The 17,554-nt window shown below is 44.1% G+C and overlaps 1 protein-coding gene across 8 annotated transcripts in view; it reads left to right on the top strand.

Moving 5' to 3' along the window:
• Positions 1-17,554, top strand: part of GRIA1 (glutamate ionotropic receptor AMPA type subunit 1) — a 349,668-nt gene that overhangs the window by 181,707 nt on the left and 150,407 nt on the right. For all 8 annotated transcript variants that reach the window (XM_027545891.1, XM_027545889.1, XM_027545894.1 and 5 more), the window contains exons 3-4: positions 12,715-12,954; positions 16,062-16,246. In XM_027545891.1, coding sequence (XP_027401692.1) covers positions 12,715-12,954; positions 16,062-16,246 — 425 coding nt within the window. The remainder of the gene's footprint in view (positions 1-12,714; positions 12,955-16,061; positions 16,247-17,554) is intronic.

Below are 17,554 nucleotides of genomic sequence, written 5' to 3'. Positions count from 1 at the left end.
GAGGTGGAAAGAGTGTTATAGCTAAATGAATCTCACTTTTTTTTTTTTTTAAACAAATGAGGACATGAACTCCAGAGACGGGGAATAACTTGCTAAAGGTAATATAGGGAATGGGCAGTTTGTTTGGTCATTCACTCATCCACTCCATTCAGCAAATGTCTTGGTGAATCCCCAGTGCCAAGTACCTTGCTAGATGCCAGGACTAAAGCAGGAGATGAAATAATCATGATCTCTGCTGTGTTGGGAGAAATGAAATGACGCCAATAAACAAAACGTTAAAGAGGATAATTAAAGACAGAGATAAGCTATGATGGAAATAAACACAGCACTGGTATAGAGAATAAAAGGGCAAAAGCACAGAGAAAGCCTCTCTGAAGAAAGAACACTAAAGCAGAGACCTAAGCACTACAGACTCAGCCACTTGAAGAGGGTTTGGAGTAACTTTCTAGGGGAGAACTGCATGTGCAAAAGCCCCAGGACAAAAAAAGTTTGGACTGTCCTGAAAGGTGAAAGAAAGACCAGTGTGTGGATAGACAAAAGGGGCATGGCCTGGGTAGGAGATGTGGTGGGAGAGATGGTTGTTGTTCAGCCGCTAAGTTGTGTCTGACTCTTTGCAACCCCATGGACTGTAGCTCGTCAGGCTCCTCTGTCCATGGGCTTTCCCAGGCAAGAACACAGGAATGGGTTGCCACTTCCTTCTCTTGGGGAACTTCTCTATTCAGGGATAGAGCCTGCATCTCCTGCATTGCAGGCAGATTCTTTACCACTGAGTCACCTGGGAAGCCCAAGGAGAGGTAGGCAGGGAGCTTAAAATTCAAAGTGCTCTTATTGGTAAATTCTTGATTGACCTTCACATCTTTGTTGGACTCTACTGGTTGATTAAAATTCACTATTCTCAGTATGCTTTTCTGAGACCTGGATTAGATGAGCAGGAAAGAAAAAGAAAAAAAATATGTTGAGCTGTTCTTCTGTATCCACTTTTCTCTTTGCTTAGGGTTCAGCTCAAGAATTCAGCCAGGGGCAGAGTCAGAAGTGAATTCAGGTATCAGGCAAGGTAGAATTTGGTTCCTGGTGGTGTCATATAGTTTTGAGAGCTGTAACCTCTTGTTTCTGTAGCCTTATTCCTCCTTCATTTTTGTCCTTGCCCTCCTCAGTAGATATACCCTTGCTAGAAAAATGAATTTCACTGATACAGGGCACCCTCAGGCAGTCATCTGCAGATTTTCATGAAGGTTTGCCTTGATAGACAGATGCCAGTCAAGTTTATGGTGTGCAGTGCATTGTAGGCTTGCCACTTGGCTTAGGAAAGCCTATTTATATACATGATTTTCATAGAAGAAGAATAGCAAACGAGAAAATATTTTTCCCACTCAACCAGGGAATAGAATCAAGATCGTCAGAGGGTGAGTCTGGCTTCATTTCTGGAATGATTTACCTGGTGTTCCTTGCAGGGACTGTTCATTCATGAACCAGCAGAAGATGCTTTGTGATGCGGGAGGAGGTGGCACAGGGTGGTGACTGGGCCAGAGGCAGAGGATGCTATGAGGCTGATCTCTCCCGTAACCCCTTCTCTTTGGCTAGTGTCTTACTCTCATTCCTTCTGCTCTAGTGGGTTTCTGTGCTAGTTCCCCAAGGCTGCATAGCAGCAGAGCTAGATAGATGTAAAAAAAAAAAAAAAGAGCTAGATAGATGTAATCTCTACCTGGACTTTTGAGTTAACCCTACCTCCTACCCACAAATGAGGCTGAATGAGCACATGCCTTAGTACTGGTCTGCAGCCTTGACCTTGGCCCCAGAACTTGACCCAAGAATGAGCCCTGACCTCATCCTCAAATCCAAGTTCCAACCTTGTGCAGCCCCTCCCCGAGCCCTGGACCAAGTGCTCCTGCCTAATCCCCTCTGTGTGCCTGAGCCTTGGCCTCGAGGGGTGCAGCCACAGTGATGTGCATTCCCTTTTATGGAAGCCTCTGAAAGCCCCTGGCCTCTCGAGGCCCAGGTCTCCCTTGCCAGACCACTGCAAAAGAACCACAAGATGTGGAAAGGAAGACATGGGTTCACACCTGTGTCCCTGGTTCCTCATCTGTGTGTGGGCTCGAGGGTCATCAATCCTGCCCTACCTGCCCCACTGGGTAGTCTCAAGAGGAAGTGGATGTGAAAGATTTAAAGCTCATATAATGTACTGTGAACTATTACTACCTCTCTCAAAATGTCAACATTTCAGCCTTCTTGCTGTCCTGTAGCAGAAGCCCACAGAGTAGGAGCTGGCCACAGACCAAATCTAGCACAATGTCTGCTTTTGTAAATAAAGGTTTACATGGTAAATAAAGTTTCACACTCATTTTATATACCTATTGTCCTTGGCTGCTTTCATGCTACCAAAGCATCACAGAACAGTTGCAGCAGAGACTGTAGGGCCCACCAAGCCTAAGATACTCTTTGTTCCATTGCTGTCACCCGGCACAGAGGAGCAGAGCAATGGCCCTGAAGCTAGAATTCCTGTGTCTAGAGGCTGAATCTTCTACTTGGTGGCTATGTGACCTTGGGCAAGTAAATTAGCCCCAGTTTTTTTATCTCCACAAAATGGCAATAAGAACTGAATCCCTCTACACTAGTGAAATGGCAGTAAATGAGTAATTCATACAAAGCAGGTAGCAGAGTCCCCAGCGTACAGTAAGCATTCAGTGTTGCCTGGTACTATTATCAGGGAAATGAGAGCTCTGGTTTGTGATGACAGACTTTCTGGGGACCAGAGTTAATATGGTTCAAGGCACAGGGGAGAGGAACCGACCTGGATTCATATCTCAACTGTCACTTATCACACGAATGACTTGTGAGAGATTAATTAACCTTCTTGAGCTTCAGCTTCTTCATGCATGAAATAGGACAAAAAAAAAAAAAATTATAAGGTTGTTGTGGGAAGTAAATGATAGTGCTTAGACCAGGATTGGGTGCATAGTCAACACTCAACAAGGGACAGAACTATAATAATAAATAAGATGAAGAACAGTATTTTTCCCCAAGTAGGGACAGCCACCCAGAACAGATAGGTAGGGAGAAGTCTCCAGTACACCACCATCTTCAGGAGGTTCTAGCTGTGGCTGGTGGTGACCTTGACATCAGGTTTTGCATATTCCAAGCACATTTAAATTCTACAGACTTCAAAGTAGAGTCAGGCAGACAGACATCTTTTAGGAGACTTTTCTCTAGGTTAAAAGACCCTCAAGACCAAGTACCTTTCAGCAACAACAATCCATTATCCTACAGTGGTTCTTCGGTTAAGTGAGAGGCAAAGAGAACAGCACGTGTGTGTGTGTGTGTGTGTGTGATTACATGAACTATCTCCAAAAGATCTTCTGCCTATAATGGTTACCTGGTTTGCTATGTAAGGGTGAAAATGCCCTCATTTTGAATCCTTTAGAAAACCTAAGGGTTGAGTCATGTCATGGTTTGTAAATCTTGCCTAGGAAGCACTGGCTAAGGAGACTGACTGTTGCAGGTGGAATATATTAAGGGTGGCTGGGTTTTGGACACCAGCCTAGGAGAACATCTCTAATTCTCTATTGGCCCAAGATAACGGGGAGTGACAGAGGTCAGTGGGCTGAAGCAAGGGGAATTTGGACCAAGGGTGGGGCATAATGGATATTCCCCAAGTTCATGGTTGCTAGATGGTCATCTTTGGAGAAGGCAATGGCACCCCACTCCAGTATTCTTGCCTGGAAAATCCCATGGATGGAGGAGCCTGGTAGGCTGCAGTCCATGGGGTCGCTGAGGGTCGGACACAACTGAGCGACTTCACTTTCACTTTTCACTTTCATGCACTGGAGAAGGAAATGGCAACCCACTCCAGTGTTCTTGCCTGGAGAATCCCGGGGACAGGGGAGCCTGATGGGCTCTCATCTCTGGGGTCGCACAGAGTCGGACATGACTGAAGTGACTTAGCAGCAGCAGCAGATGGTCATCTTAATTTAGAAGACTGTGAAACAAAGCAATATAACCAAGCATGTATGGTTATTCCCTATCCAGCTGTATACATAACATTGAACATGCCAAGAAAAATCATAGAGTTTGAAAGGCTTCTACCTTTAAGAGAGTTTACACCTCAATTGTGAGTGAAAGATATACATACACAAAAAGTCATTTGATAATGCAAAGAAAAATAATAAGTCTACCCAATGTAAGAAATGCCATGGAAGCAAGATTAGGTCAATTGTCAAAAACAGTATCAAGTAGTATAAGTGAATGATATGCACTCATTCATTCAATCAGTCTTCATTCTGTCATTTACCAGAAATACTGTGTAGTCATTGTGTGATGCCCTCTAAGGACTGTAAAGAATAAAATGAGCTTTATGAAAGCAGAGGCATCATCTATCTTAGTCACCACTCTGTTGCACAGCGTCTAGCCCATAGGAAAGAGGCAACAGTGACTGAAACAGACAGACGTGGTGTTTAGATGATTGTGACACTTATGGAGCTCCTAATACGGTCTTAGGCTTTGGCTTGTATTATAAAATACTAGCAAATAGAAATGTAGTAGACATCAGTTGGTTTGATATGCCTGACATCCATCTTCTCTCTGTCCACAACACATTCATTGTCCTTTGGCTGATACCTTCTTAGTAAGTGAAGTGAGTGAAGTCGCTCAGTCGTGTCCGACTCTTTGCGACCCCGTGGACTGTAGCCCACCATGCTCCTCTGTCCATGGGATTTTCCAGGCAAGAGGACTGGAGTGGGGTGCCATTTCCTTCTCCAGAGGATATTTCCGACCCAGGGATCGAACCCAGGTCTCCTGCATTGTAAGCAAGATGCTTTACCATCTGAGCCACCAGAGAAGTCCTAGTATGGTTACCTTATCTTAGGAAGATAATTAACTAGTTTCTCTGCCTTCCCTTGACCAAGGGATGACTTCTACTCTGAAAAAGGCCCATCTGGAGCTGTGTGGAGCAGTGATTACAAATGGCTGAATCAACGGTGATATTCTGAAGACACCATCTATGAAATTCTCACACCCAGATTCCCCAATCTCCTGCAATTTCCATTGTCTGAAGTTCAGTCTTTGAGCTGGCGGTTCCCTCTCCTTTCTTCTTTTGTCTTCAGTTAGGATGCATTCATTTCTGTCCTTGCAATCAAAGAACTCAAACTAATAAAGCATGAGGGCTGCATAAAAATTGATAAGAGGCATGCGTTTCTGTGGACATTTAAGAGAGGGATGGACTACTACTACTTTTATAGACTACAGTTAGGAAAAGGGAAGCGTGAGAGCTTCATGGAAGAGGTGGCATTTAAGCTGGACCTTTAAAGATTGGAAAGAATTTGTAGAGGGAAACGGTAGAAGTCAGGAAGTCTGTAAAGTTTGGAACAAGAACATGAGCAAAGGCCAAGAACCTAAAGCAAGCCTAGAAACATCCAAGAGGAGAGTGTCTATACTCAAACCCCATGAACTCACTGGTCCATGCCTGTACCCCCATTACACTTAAGTCAGATTTCCTTTTCCCATTTTGCACTGGATCAGAACCAGCTTCGCTTCCATGGTATCTCTTCTCCATTGCCTTTATCTATAGGATGTTAGAGCTGAGGGCTCAGTTAAAATCAGACCTAGACTGTCTCTGGCAAGGTGATGTTCTAGAGCTGAACAGGTACCCGAGCCACACATGAAGTGCTGTGCACCTTAGGGGAGCATTAAGTTTGCTCAGAAAGTTACATATGGTCTCCTTCACCTCCATTTCTACTGCTTTCTCCTTTGGCCTGCACTGCATCTACCTTGGCCTTCTTTTTCTTTCTCAATTTCACCAATATTTTCCTGAACCTTATTATGAGCCTTTGAATTTCCTGTTCCTTCCACCTGAAACTGTTTCCCTGGCCCTCTGCCTGGCCAGCTCCTCCATATGATTCATCTTCTCAGCTCAAAGGTTACTGCCACAAACAGGGTCTCCTTCACCCTTTATATAAGTAGCCCCATCAGATACACTCCCATCACCTCATATTATTGCCTTCCTAACACTTATCAGATCCTAACGATCTTACTGACATGTACATCAACTCTCTCCCCTCTGTAGATCCTAAGCTCCATGATGGAAGGTTCTCAGTGTTGTATTGCCCTGGCACCCCACTGTCTGACATACACCATGAGCACAGTAAACATTTGTTGGAAGGGTGGACGAGTAGTTACATAGAAGAAAGATGGAAAGAAGGAAGAGAAAACCCCTGTCTGTAGAACTACACATCTTCAGGGAGCACAAATGTTTTATTAGAGGTACTCCACACACACACACACACACACACAGGCACACAACACTGATTTAGGAGACACTCCATTGTCCAGATGGGGAAAATGCAGCTCACAGAGGGAAAGGGGCTTGTTCATAGTCCCTGATTTGTTTTTCTGTGTTTACTTTTCCAGAACCAGGTCAGGCACCTGAAGAGCGTTCCCACAGAACCTACGATCTCTCCGTCTATTTGTCCTTCCCCTGCCCCTGGTTTCATATGTCAGCCCACAAGGTGAATCTAATTCCAGGACCAGTGAGCCCAGCCTGTAACCAATTCTTAGCCTCATATACCATGTCACATCTCATTGACTTTCAGTGCCTGGTAATTAATACTCATGTTTCATAATAAATACGCAAGTCTGAGCAGGGGAGGAGGCCTCCTCTTCTGCATCTCCCTCTGTTGCCCGGTCCCAACTGGGCCCCAGGGCCAAGGTGAAGAGAGGCTCTAGGAAGCTGAGAGGAACCCAAAGTCAAAGTATATGCAACACGGACACATGACTCAGGGGCTTAACACGGCTAGTCCTGGCAAGACCCTTGGCAGTCTGGTCCCCCACCACCACCTCCAACTCTGGCACACCCGTCTCAGTTGTACTGGCTTTTCTGGACTTTCTCTAAGGCCCCTTCCTCTCTCTCACCTCATTGCCTTTGGATAAACTGGTCCCTCATCCTGGATATTGGCACAGGCACTTAGCACCATGACCCCCTGAAGTAAGTACTCAGTAAACACTGGCTATCATGATAGTTAACAATCATTTGTTCTATGTTTAATACTTATTACTTTCTCAAAATATCCTTTCTTTCCCTTAATTTAAAACTTACTGAACACTGATCTCCTGTCTAAGCTCTGAGTAGGCAGAAGACACACCTCTCTTGCATCATCACTGCTTCCCAGTTTCCTGGTGCTCAATAAATATTTGTTGACTCAACAAATGAACAATGAGGCTTTATCCAGTAAATGTCAGAGAAGCCCTAGACATGTCTCAGAATCCTAAATAATTGCTGTTTAAAGGAGATGAGGACAATTTATATCTATTATGGTAATTCAAGACATAGGATCATCAGATCTTGAATGTAAGCGAGTATAAGGGGATGGAGGGGCACTCTCATTGTCTGAAAGACAGAAATAAAGCACCTTCGATGTCACAAGGTTAGAGTCAGATCAAGAATGTCATTTCTACCCATAAGGATACGCTTATTCAAGGAGCACGATGAGTGTCTAAAAGTCCCTCCACACACACACACACACACACACACACACACACACACACACACACTTTCCATCTCCCTCCCCCTGAATGGAGCCACCCTGTCACCTCATTAACCACCATTTACAATGAGGCTGCCACATTTTCAGGGACCGCAGCCAGGAGCCAAGGAGAAATGTCGGTGTGAGAGGCCTTAAATGAAGTGACAATAAAAAAGGAGTTGCTAATACCAGGAGATCCCTCCCTGGGAGAGAGCTGTCAGGAAGAGTGCCCAGGGCTGGGAGATTTATTGATACTAAGTGGATGGTGCCTTAACCAGAAGTGATTATCAAAGAGGTTTGAGCCGAGTGAGGATGGAATTGGACAGCCTGCGCTTTGCAGAGCAGGGGTTTTCCTGCCCTTGCCAGGGCTTGCCCTCCTACCTCCCCAAGAGGGAATTCCTGGCCTCGTTTTTACTAGTTCTGATTGTTGGCCGCATTCTGCTGCAGAATCTCTTGGAGGCAGGGACCTCGGAATCTGACACTCTCTCGGGGTTCCCTGAATGTGCGATGGCTTTTCTCTCTGCCAGGTCTTTGCTGCTGTTCTTCCTTCCACCTGCACTCTACTCTTGCCCCCCACACACACCCCTTCTTATGGCTGATCTCCGATTATCTTTCAGGGTCAAAGCTGGCACTTCTTCTTGGAAGCTTTCTCTGAGGTTCCCAAAGGCTGAGGTTGGGTGCCCCTGCCTGAACCCTGACCTCATCCCCTCCACAGCACTTACATGAAGTGTACTTACTAGTTCAGTCCTGGTCTTTCCCATTTTCCAGGCAACGGTCCTTGAGGTTGGACCTTGCTGATTTCACCACTGCAAGTCCACTGCCTAACATGGAGTCTCACGAGTGGTAGATGTGAAATGTTGAGAAGTGGGTGGATGGGCCGATGGACCAGTAGAAGAACAGATGTGTGTGTGTGTGTGCTCTGCATGATCCCCAGGGACCAGAGGGGGCTGAATTGAGCACCACCCAGTTTCATTTTGTTTTCATATCAATAGATCCTAATGCACTAATGCCTCTTGATCTGGCATCAGGGGAAGGCAAAGTGCTATAGGAGAGGATTTTCTAGAAACTGAAGCTGTCCTCTTTGCCATGACTGTCTCCTTCCAGTCTTATAGGAGGGAGGGAAGGGGTGTCATATCACAGAAGTCAAGAGTTCAAGCCTTGTGGTCTGACTGGTAGAGTTCAGATCTCAGTTTTGTCTTACCCTGATCTTGGACTTGCCCTTCCCAATTTGTAACCTAACTCACAGGATGAAAGAAATCATTGCCAGCGAATGTCTTTGCATGAGTCTGGTACTTCATAAGTGCTCAAACATCAGCTCTTAATTATTACTATCAGAGGCAGTATATTCACCATTGCTGTCTTAAATGGAGAATACATACATAGTCCTGCCTACTCAGATTCTCCATCAGCCTGAGAATCTGACCGACTAGTACACCGCAGGGTCCCCAGGCTGCTTTCCAAAGTTTCCATTTCTCCTCGGGCTCACTGTATCTAATGATACAGGGTCCACCTCTGGCCTGCTTTCTGACTGGCCTTCACTCATCTACTCTCTGAAAGTGAAAAATGTTAGTCGCTCAGTCATGCCTGATTCTTTGCAGCCCCATGGACTGTAGCCCACCAGGCTCCTCTGTCCATGGTATTCTCCAGGCAAGAATACTGGAATGGTTTGCTATTTCTTTTTCCTAGGTAACTAACTCACGGATCACATTAAAAACTTAAATACAACTCAAGACTCTGAATGCATCTGGATTTAGTGCCAGGATTCTATTACAATGAGATTTAAGAACTCAGAACCTTTATCTGGTTTCTAGGTTTGAAAAACTGCACTGGAGTTTGCGAAAAGTTTAGCAAATAAACAAAGTATGCTCAATCGGTTAATATTTTTCAACTAATTTGACTAGAACGTAGACTGTAGGAGCCTGAAGGAACATTTATTATGAAGTCTGAAGCCACCAATTTACAGATGGGAGACTGAGACCCAGAGAGAGCCCGGGATTGGTCCAAGGTCACATAGCCCTGTCTTGTGATAAAAACCCCAAAGAGAATCCTCTAGGTTTCTGGCATCTAGTTTAGTACTTTTTCTACAAGACCAAGTTATCTCTTTTAATTGAATATTTAGTGTGACAGATTTAAGGAAATGCACTACAACCAATTATATTTCTGAACATTTAACCAATTATGCAGTGTCCCACAGGCCCTGGGCCTACAGAGTCTTAGCCTCAGTCTCTCGCTGTCCCATCCTCTGTTGCTGCTCAGGCTTAGTTGAAATAAGGAGCCAGATTGAAGATCAGATGCTGAACAAGTCTGGGGCCAGGGTCCACTTCGGTATATCCAGAAGGCTACCTCCAAGCCATGTCATTTTAGGGAGAAGTGGGCAAATGCACCCTCTTAGCCTTAGAGGATAATATATTCAGGTCAAGGGGGAAAAATGGACTTGTAAAAGGTAAAAATAGGAAGATAATTTGAGAAGGGAAAATATCCTGGCCTCTGTGAGTATAAAGATTCTATCATGCTTACCTGCACCCATTTCTTCCCTCCCATCTCATCCTTTCCTCTTCCACTTCTAAAGTTCCAGCAAGAAACAGTGGCCACAAGGTCCCTAGAGGCCCAAGGAAAGGTGCAAAACCACGTAGGTAACGCCAGGGAATGGACTGGAACATGAGATTTATATCCCACTGGATAATATTTCATTTCAGCAAGGAAAGAAGAGATCCTAAAAATACTGCAGAGAGCATATTATAATATTTTAATGGGGTTTATGTGCTCCTCATATACACTTCACCCAGTAAGATGGATTCTGCTTTTTGACAAATCTATATTTAACACGAGGAGAATAATATACAATGTATGCTTCCTGTTGGAGAGATCCGTATTTATGGAAGTCGTGATTCTGACAATCACAACAGACATTTAAAGACAGGGCCTATTGTCAGCTGCAAACAGACGGAGTGGCCTCATTAGGGCGAAAGAGAAAATAGTGTGAGCAGTAAAGGATAAATAGCTAATACAGGAGACATCAACCCAGAACAGAGGAGGAGGAAGAGGTCCAGGGTGACCCACCAACTCCTCCCATCCCTTACTGCAGGCATGTGACCCTCTCATCAGCACTCACCTACCATGTGCTGGGGATTATGCTGGCTTTGGGGCATAAATGAGACCCCTGTTTTTCGGGAATTAACGTTGACCTGAGCAGTCACAGATACATACAAGCAAAAAAAAAAAAGAAAAAGATAACTATTTCAAATAATAATCATTGAAGTATGAAAGATACGATGGGAGATGTGATAGAGATTTATAGAGGGTTGAGGGGAGGATGGAACAACCATCTAGAGGAGGTGATGAAGGAAGGCCAGTCCAGGCAGGAGAGATGTGAGCTGAGACATAACTGCTGAAAAGCAGTGAGCACTGCAAAGAGGTAAGGGAAGAGCACTGCAGGCGGAGAATCTAAAAAAAATCAGTCACTTTGCTGTGCACCTGAAACTAACACAACATTGAAAATCAACTACAGTCCAATACAAAATAAAAATTAAATTAAAAAACAGATACAAACACACAAAGGGCACCTGCCGGGTTTCCTTAGACAATATGCTGGGTTACACTGGAAGTTAAACAGATGACTTGTATGGCTCCAATACAGTCTTTAAGAGAAGATCTTGCAAGGGCATGAAGGGAAGATCTAGGAAGTAACTGATCTGAGACTTGGTAGGCAGCTGTGTCCTAGCAGCTAATAGCATTCTTCAGTTCAGCCTGACACAGTGCATCAATTACGTGTTAAAATGTTTTCACCAACAAAGGGCCCTGGGAGTTTGACAATAATCTGGATTTTTTGGAAGAGGATTCCTCTCAATCTTTTATGTGGCTACTATGTAGTATGAAACTGCAAAAGGAGGACAGGGTTTACATCATTTCCAAAATGTGTTTGCACAAAGAAGTCTTTCTTTTTTAAGGAGCACTTTGTGGTACTAATGTTTCATGGAACACATTTGGGTGATGTTCACGGAGCATAGTTTGAGAGCCCGTATACAAAGGCAATGTGGGGTCATGAAAGCAGGTGATATGGCCAAGAGAGCAGAGCATCTAAGAACATCAGCTTCTTCATCTTAAAATAAAACTGATAATACCAAAGTCACAGGGTTGTGATGAGAAATGAACAGCCTAACATATACGGCAAAGCACCCTAAAATACTGTCACTGTGATGAGAATAACTTGTCTGCCTCACCATCCATATTAGGACAGTAATCTGGGGGCACTGGGGTTAGCATTACAGTTGGGCACTTGACTGGGGCAAAGTCTAGGAACCCTGTATCACATATTAAAATGAAGTTTCATTGGTGAATAACCTGAACTTGGTCCCGTAATTTTCGTCTTTTTTACCGTTATAGTTTAACCAACAGTCTAACTGAATACCAACCAGTGTTGGTAACTTAACTGGCATCTTACAAAATGACTCCTGTGGGGATATTCACACAGCTAAGCTATTACTGTGGCTGATACACCAGGGGGCCTGAAAAATCAGCTGGTAGGATGTACAAACACGCGATGAACATTAGCAGAGAAATGTACACTGAAAGCTGAGGGTAGACTGGGAAAATCAACACTTGTTTTCTTAAACGTGCATCAGCAGCAAGCTGACAGACTTTCTTCCTGCGGCATCTTATTATGCTTTGCCTTGAAGTGATGGGCAGTGTCATAGAAAGATCGTTAGATTGGGTTCAAGATACCTGCCTAACTCAGATCCGGTCTATCTGAGATACCTTGGACATGTCCATTACCTTTCTAAGCCTTGGTTTCTCCCTTTAAAAACTGACCTAGTCGTCCTTTTCCTATCTTAATAAGGTTGTTGTACAGATAATACGAAAGAACATACAGAACTGCATTGTATACATTTATAATGAATAACCATGACAACTCTTGGCATGGAAATGGCGCCTAATAAAGACTGGTTCAACAGATGGATGGGTGGGTTGGACAGATGAATGAGTGAATGGATACACAGATGGGTAAAAGAGACGGGCAGTTAGATAGGTTGGCAGGTTGAAAGGATGGAGGGATAGATTGCCTGAGTAAGTAGAAGGCTAGCTAGATAATAGAAGGATGATGAGTTAGATGGATAGGCTAATGGATGAAATAGTTTTAGAGCCACTGACAGCATGTTTGCAGCATCTTCCTCTATTCATTAATTTCTCTCTTCTCCTTTTCCAGTCTGTTCCCAGTTCTCTAAAGGAGTCTATGCCATCTTTGGGTTTTATGAACGGAGGACTGTCAACATGCTGACCTCCTTCTGCGGGGCCCTCCACGTCTGCTTCATTACACCAAGCTTTCCCGTTGACACATCCAACCAGTTTGTCCTCCAGCTGCGCCCCGAGCTGCAGGATGCCCTCATCAGTATCATCGACCATTACAAGTGGCAAAAATTTGTCTACATTTATGATGCTGACCGGGGTAAGCCAGGGGCTAGGGGAGGGAGACATTGAAGGGATGGAGAGAAAATTACCAGCAGGAAGAAGAATGGGGCCTCCCTGCTTTCTTGAAAGCAAGGAGGAATGATCCAGAAATGCTTTATGTCTGTGGACTGATTTTTCAGTAGCTAACCTGTAACTCACTGTGCAGAAACACATCCTTGGAGAGAATAACCTTTTAACGCACCATGTCACTCTACAGCTCTCAAAGCTTCCATTGTTCCTGAACGCAGACTCAACGTCCAAGGACCTTAGCTGACTGGTTCAGGGCTCAGGGCTCATGGCATGGCTTTGAGGAGCATATGGAGTCAGACCTGGATCTGAATTCTATGTTCCTTCTTCTCCAGCTGTCTGACTTTAGGCAAGCTCTCTCTGCCTCAATTTGATCACTTCTGTAATGGGAATAAAATTCTCTATTCCTTCATTTTTTCATCTCTGTAATGAAGATAAAGCCAGTCTCTATCTCATAAAATTGTGAGGACTGAATGACACAATAACTAGATGGGGCTTGTATGGTACCAACAACACAGTCAATGCACAGAGTCTTTTATACATGTTAACCTCTATCAGCATCATCACCAGCATCACCATCAGCCCTCCCAGGCCTTAATAATTCTGCCTCTACCTAAATTTCAAATTTTCCATTCCATTTTCTAAATATGTCCAGCATTTGTTTTTCTACTCTATATCTTGAATCAGAGGATTCTAGTTTCTGGGGAGCACTTCCCTTTTCAAATCTACATATGCAAATTATTCCTCTCTTTTGCAATGGAGAACACCACTTTCTCTATTTCCTGACCTTGTAAATGGAAACGCTCTTCTTTTCTCTAACTCCTGTGATGGTTGTATTATACGATATATCCTACCATCCCCTGCTATACTCAATGGTCCAAAAAGAACTTAACCATTATTGGTGTGAAGAAATAAGTGGATTGTACAAGGTCTGGGAAGTGAGGCATAGGAATTCCACCCTGTTTAAAAAGAGAGGCTTTATAGGAGCTTGCCTTTAGAGAGGCTTAGAAGATTTTTCAATAGAAGAGTGGCCGGCAAAATGTTTTTTCAGGAAGAGTTAGGCAGGCATTATTCAAGAAGAATTAGCTGGCAGGTGTGGCCAGAAGCATTCTATTTGCTTTGATTTTTCCCTTCTCTTTCCTTATTTTGATGATTTTCCTTCTCAGACAAGCAGGCATTATAAGGATGAACTGCAGAATGGCTATTTCAGGACAACTTTGCAGCATAAATAGGGCTTCCCTGGTGGCTCAGATGGTGAAGCATCTGCCTGCAATGTGGGAGACCTAGGTTCGATCCCTGGGTCAGGAAGATCCCCTGGAGAAGGAAATGGCAACCTACTCCAGTACTCTTGCCTGGAAAATTCCATGGAGGGAGGAGCCTGGTAGGCTACAGTCCATTGGGTTGCAAAGAGTCCAACAGGACTGAGCGACTTCACTTTTGCAGCGTAATGAGGCTTGAGGCCTAGAAGCAGCAAAGCCAGAAAAATCTCTTTCATTAGAGGATCGTCTCTGGAGCTTATCAGCAAAAAGCGCCCATACTCTTAAAGGGGCTCCACCTACCTCACAACTCTGAGCTCAGAGTTCTGCCATTTGCTAGCTGTGTGACCTTGAGCCAATGACCAAGTCTCTCTGAACCTCCATTTCCACATTTGTGAAACATGGGTAACAATGGTACCTATCTTACAGAATTAAGTGAATTGAAGACAGGAAAGCTAATGGAGCAATGGCAGACACATAATAAGCTTTCAGTAAATGTGAGGCTTAAGAACACCAACCTTGTACTTAAATAAAATAAATAAAGCAAGCAAAAAAGAAACAACAGAATCAATCTACAGATGATTCTTTATGCTGGGCACCATATTGGTCACTATCAGAGAGATGAGCAATGTTATATGGAGACAGAAATGATATATGTGCACAAGATAGATTAACAGTGCACAGGTAATATAATGATTTGTTGCAGGCAGATTTATGACCTCCCCTTTCTTCCCCAACAAAGACACCCATGCTCTAATTCCTGGAACCCCTGAATATGTTATGTTAAATGAAAAAGGCATAAAGGTTACAGACGGAATTCACATTGTTAATCAATTGACCTTAAAACAGACAGATTATCCTGGATTATTTGGGTGAGCTCAGTGAAATCACAAGGGTCCTTAAGCATGGGAGAGGCAGAAGGGTATCAGAGTATAACATGAGAGACTCAACTAGTCACTGAAGATGGAAGAGGCTATAAACCAAGGAAAGCAGGTATCCTCTAGAAGCAGAAAAAGCAATGAAAATTTCCCCTCCTAGAACCTCCAGAAAATAACACAACCCTGACAATAACTTGAACTTAGCCCAGTGAGATTCATTTCAAACATCTGACCTCTGGCAGTTTAACATGATAAATGTTTTTATTTGAAGCCACTAAATTTGCAATAATTTGTCACAGCTGCAGTAGGAAACTAATATCCTACCTATGTCCCAAAGATGAAACAAAACAGTATTAAGTCATGGATTCCTCTATCATTTAGCTGTAAATCAGAAGAGAGTAGCTTAATTCAGTACACGGTGATCGAATACCTACTGTATGAGAGGCAAAGTGCTAGGATTTGAGATATACTATATATTAGTAACTGTGGTTGACAGCTATCAGGTGCTGTTTAGATATCAGATCAACACACTTAATAAGCAGTTACTAAAGGCTGAATAGTAATCAATATTTATAAAACCCCTGCCATGTTTGAGACACTCTCATTCAATCCTCATGATGACACCGTGAAGTGGGCGTTATTAACATCACCATTTTACCACTGAAGACACTAAAGTTTCACAAAGTGAATTAATCCATTCAAGATCATTTAACCAAGTATATTGTAGCATTAGAACTGGAGCTTCAGATTACACTTTTAATCACTAACTCTACTGCCTCCTATGTTCTGCAAACAGAAACACAAAACAAACACAGAGCCTGCCCACCCCAGCTCAAACTGGCCTTGGAGCAAGCTGGAGCTGAGTTTAGTGGAGGAGTGGGGAAGGTGGGGGAAACTGCTGTGGATTCTGACTGCCACCTCTGTCCTACTCACCCCACCTCCAGGTCTGTCCGTCTTGCAGAAAGTCCTGGACACAGCTGCTGAGAAGAACTGGCAGGTGACAGCCGTGAACATTTTGACAACCACGGAGGAGGGTTACCGGATGCTCTTCCAGGACCTGGAGAAGAAAAAGGAGCGGCTGGTGGTGGTGGACTGTGAATCAGAACGCCTCAATGCTATCCTGGGCCAGGTAGTGAGCGCAGCGAAGGTGCCCTCAGGGTGGCTGTGGGGATGGTTCCAGGGGACCAGACTGACCTCTGGCCCTCTGAGTTACAAGGAGAGTTCTTGACTAGGTGAAACCACAGGCTGTTTCTCAAATCCTGTAACTGATACAATTTAACTCTGAAATGTTATGAGATAGTACGGAGTAGGAGCCATCACCTAGGGCTTCCCATAGTTCTCAGATCAGTTAACCAAAAACTTACCTCAAGTGCTTCCTTTTCTTGTTAAAAAGAAAAATGCATTGCACTTTATAGTTTGTGAAGTTTATCACATCCTTAGACCTGATTCCTGGGTTTGGCTCTGCATTCTGTCACCCACGGATCCAGCATTTGGTTTCTCGTCCATTTGGCCCACTGACCCATTTTGAGTCCAGGGAGGCTCTGAGCATCTCCCTTTACTCTTTCCTGAAACACACACACGTGTCTGAAAGATGAATTGATTGACTGTCCATTCTAAGAAATTACACCATAACCTCAACAGTCTTCAGCCAGATGTCTCTAAGTCATGGTTCCTCCTATTCTCAGAGGTAAAGCATGTGGCACTGGATAGATCACTTGTCTTTTTTAAATTACATCTGTGTATTCAGATGAGCTAGCAAGGAAGGAGATGCTGCAATTGTTTTTGAACAGTACTCTACAATTAAAGATGGCAGTTTTAGGTACTTGACAATAAGACAGCGCTTGTTAATAGTCCTCAAGACCCCTGGGGCACCCGCAGGGAATCTCAGAGTCAGCTCAGCACTTGTTCAGAGGCCTCAGCAATTGAACAGGAGAGATTCTGAAAGCTGGGGGTCCTTTGAGGCATTAACTCTGTGTTCTACTTTACAAAGTGTGAATCTGTGCCTCCCTCTCAGAGAGAAAAAGCAGCAAAAATTGTTCCCATTAAGATGGGAGTTTTTTGAGCCAGAGTCAGAGGACTGGAATTCTAGTTAGGTAAAGCAGAATAGCGGAGAAGGCAATGGCACCCCAACCAAGTACTCTTGCCTGGAAAATCCTATGGATGGAGGAGCCTGGTGGGCTACAGTCCATGGGGTCGCTGAGAGTCGGACACGACTGAGCGACTTCACTTTCACTTTTCACTTTCATGCATTGAAGAAGGAAACGGCAACCCACTCCAGTGTTCTTGCCTGGAGAATCCCAGCGACGGGGGAACCTGGTAGGCTGCCATCTATGGGGTTGCATAGAGTCAGACACGACTGAAGCGACTTAGCAGCAGCAGCAGCAAAGCAGAATAGAGTATTAATAATAGTTAAATGCAGAGACCCTGGAGCCAGATT

Source organism: Bos indicus x Bos taurus, chromosome 7, assembly GCF_003369695.1.
Source record: "Bos indicus x Bos taurus breed Angus x Brahman F1 hybrid chromosome 7, Bos_hybrid_MaternalHap_v2.0, whole genome shotgun sequence".
Lineage (NCBI taxonomy): Eukaryota > Metazoa > Chordata > Mammalia > Artiodactyla > Bovidae > Bos > Bos indicus x Bos taurus.
Note: the sequence above shows the minus strand (reverse complement) of the source record. Positions and strands in the feature narration are given on the sequence as shown.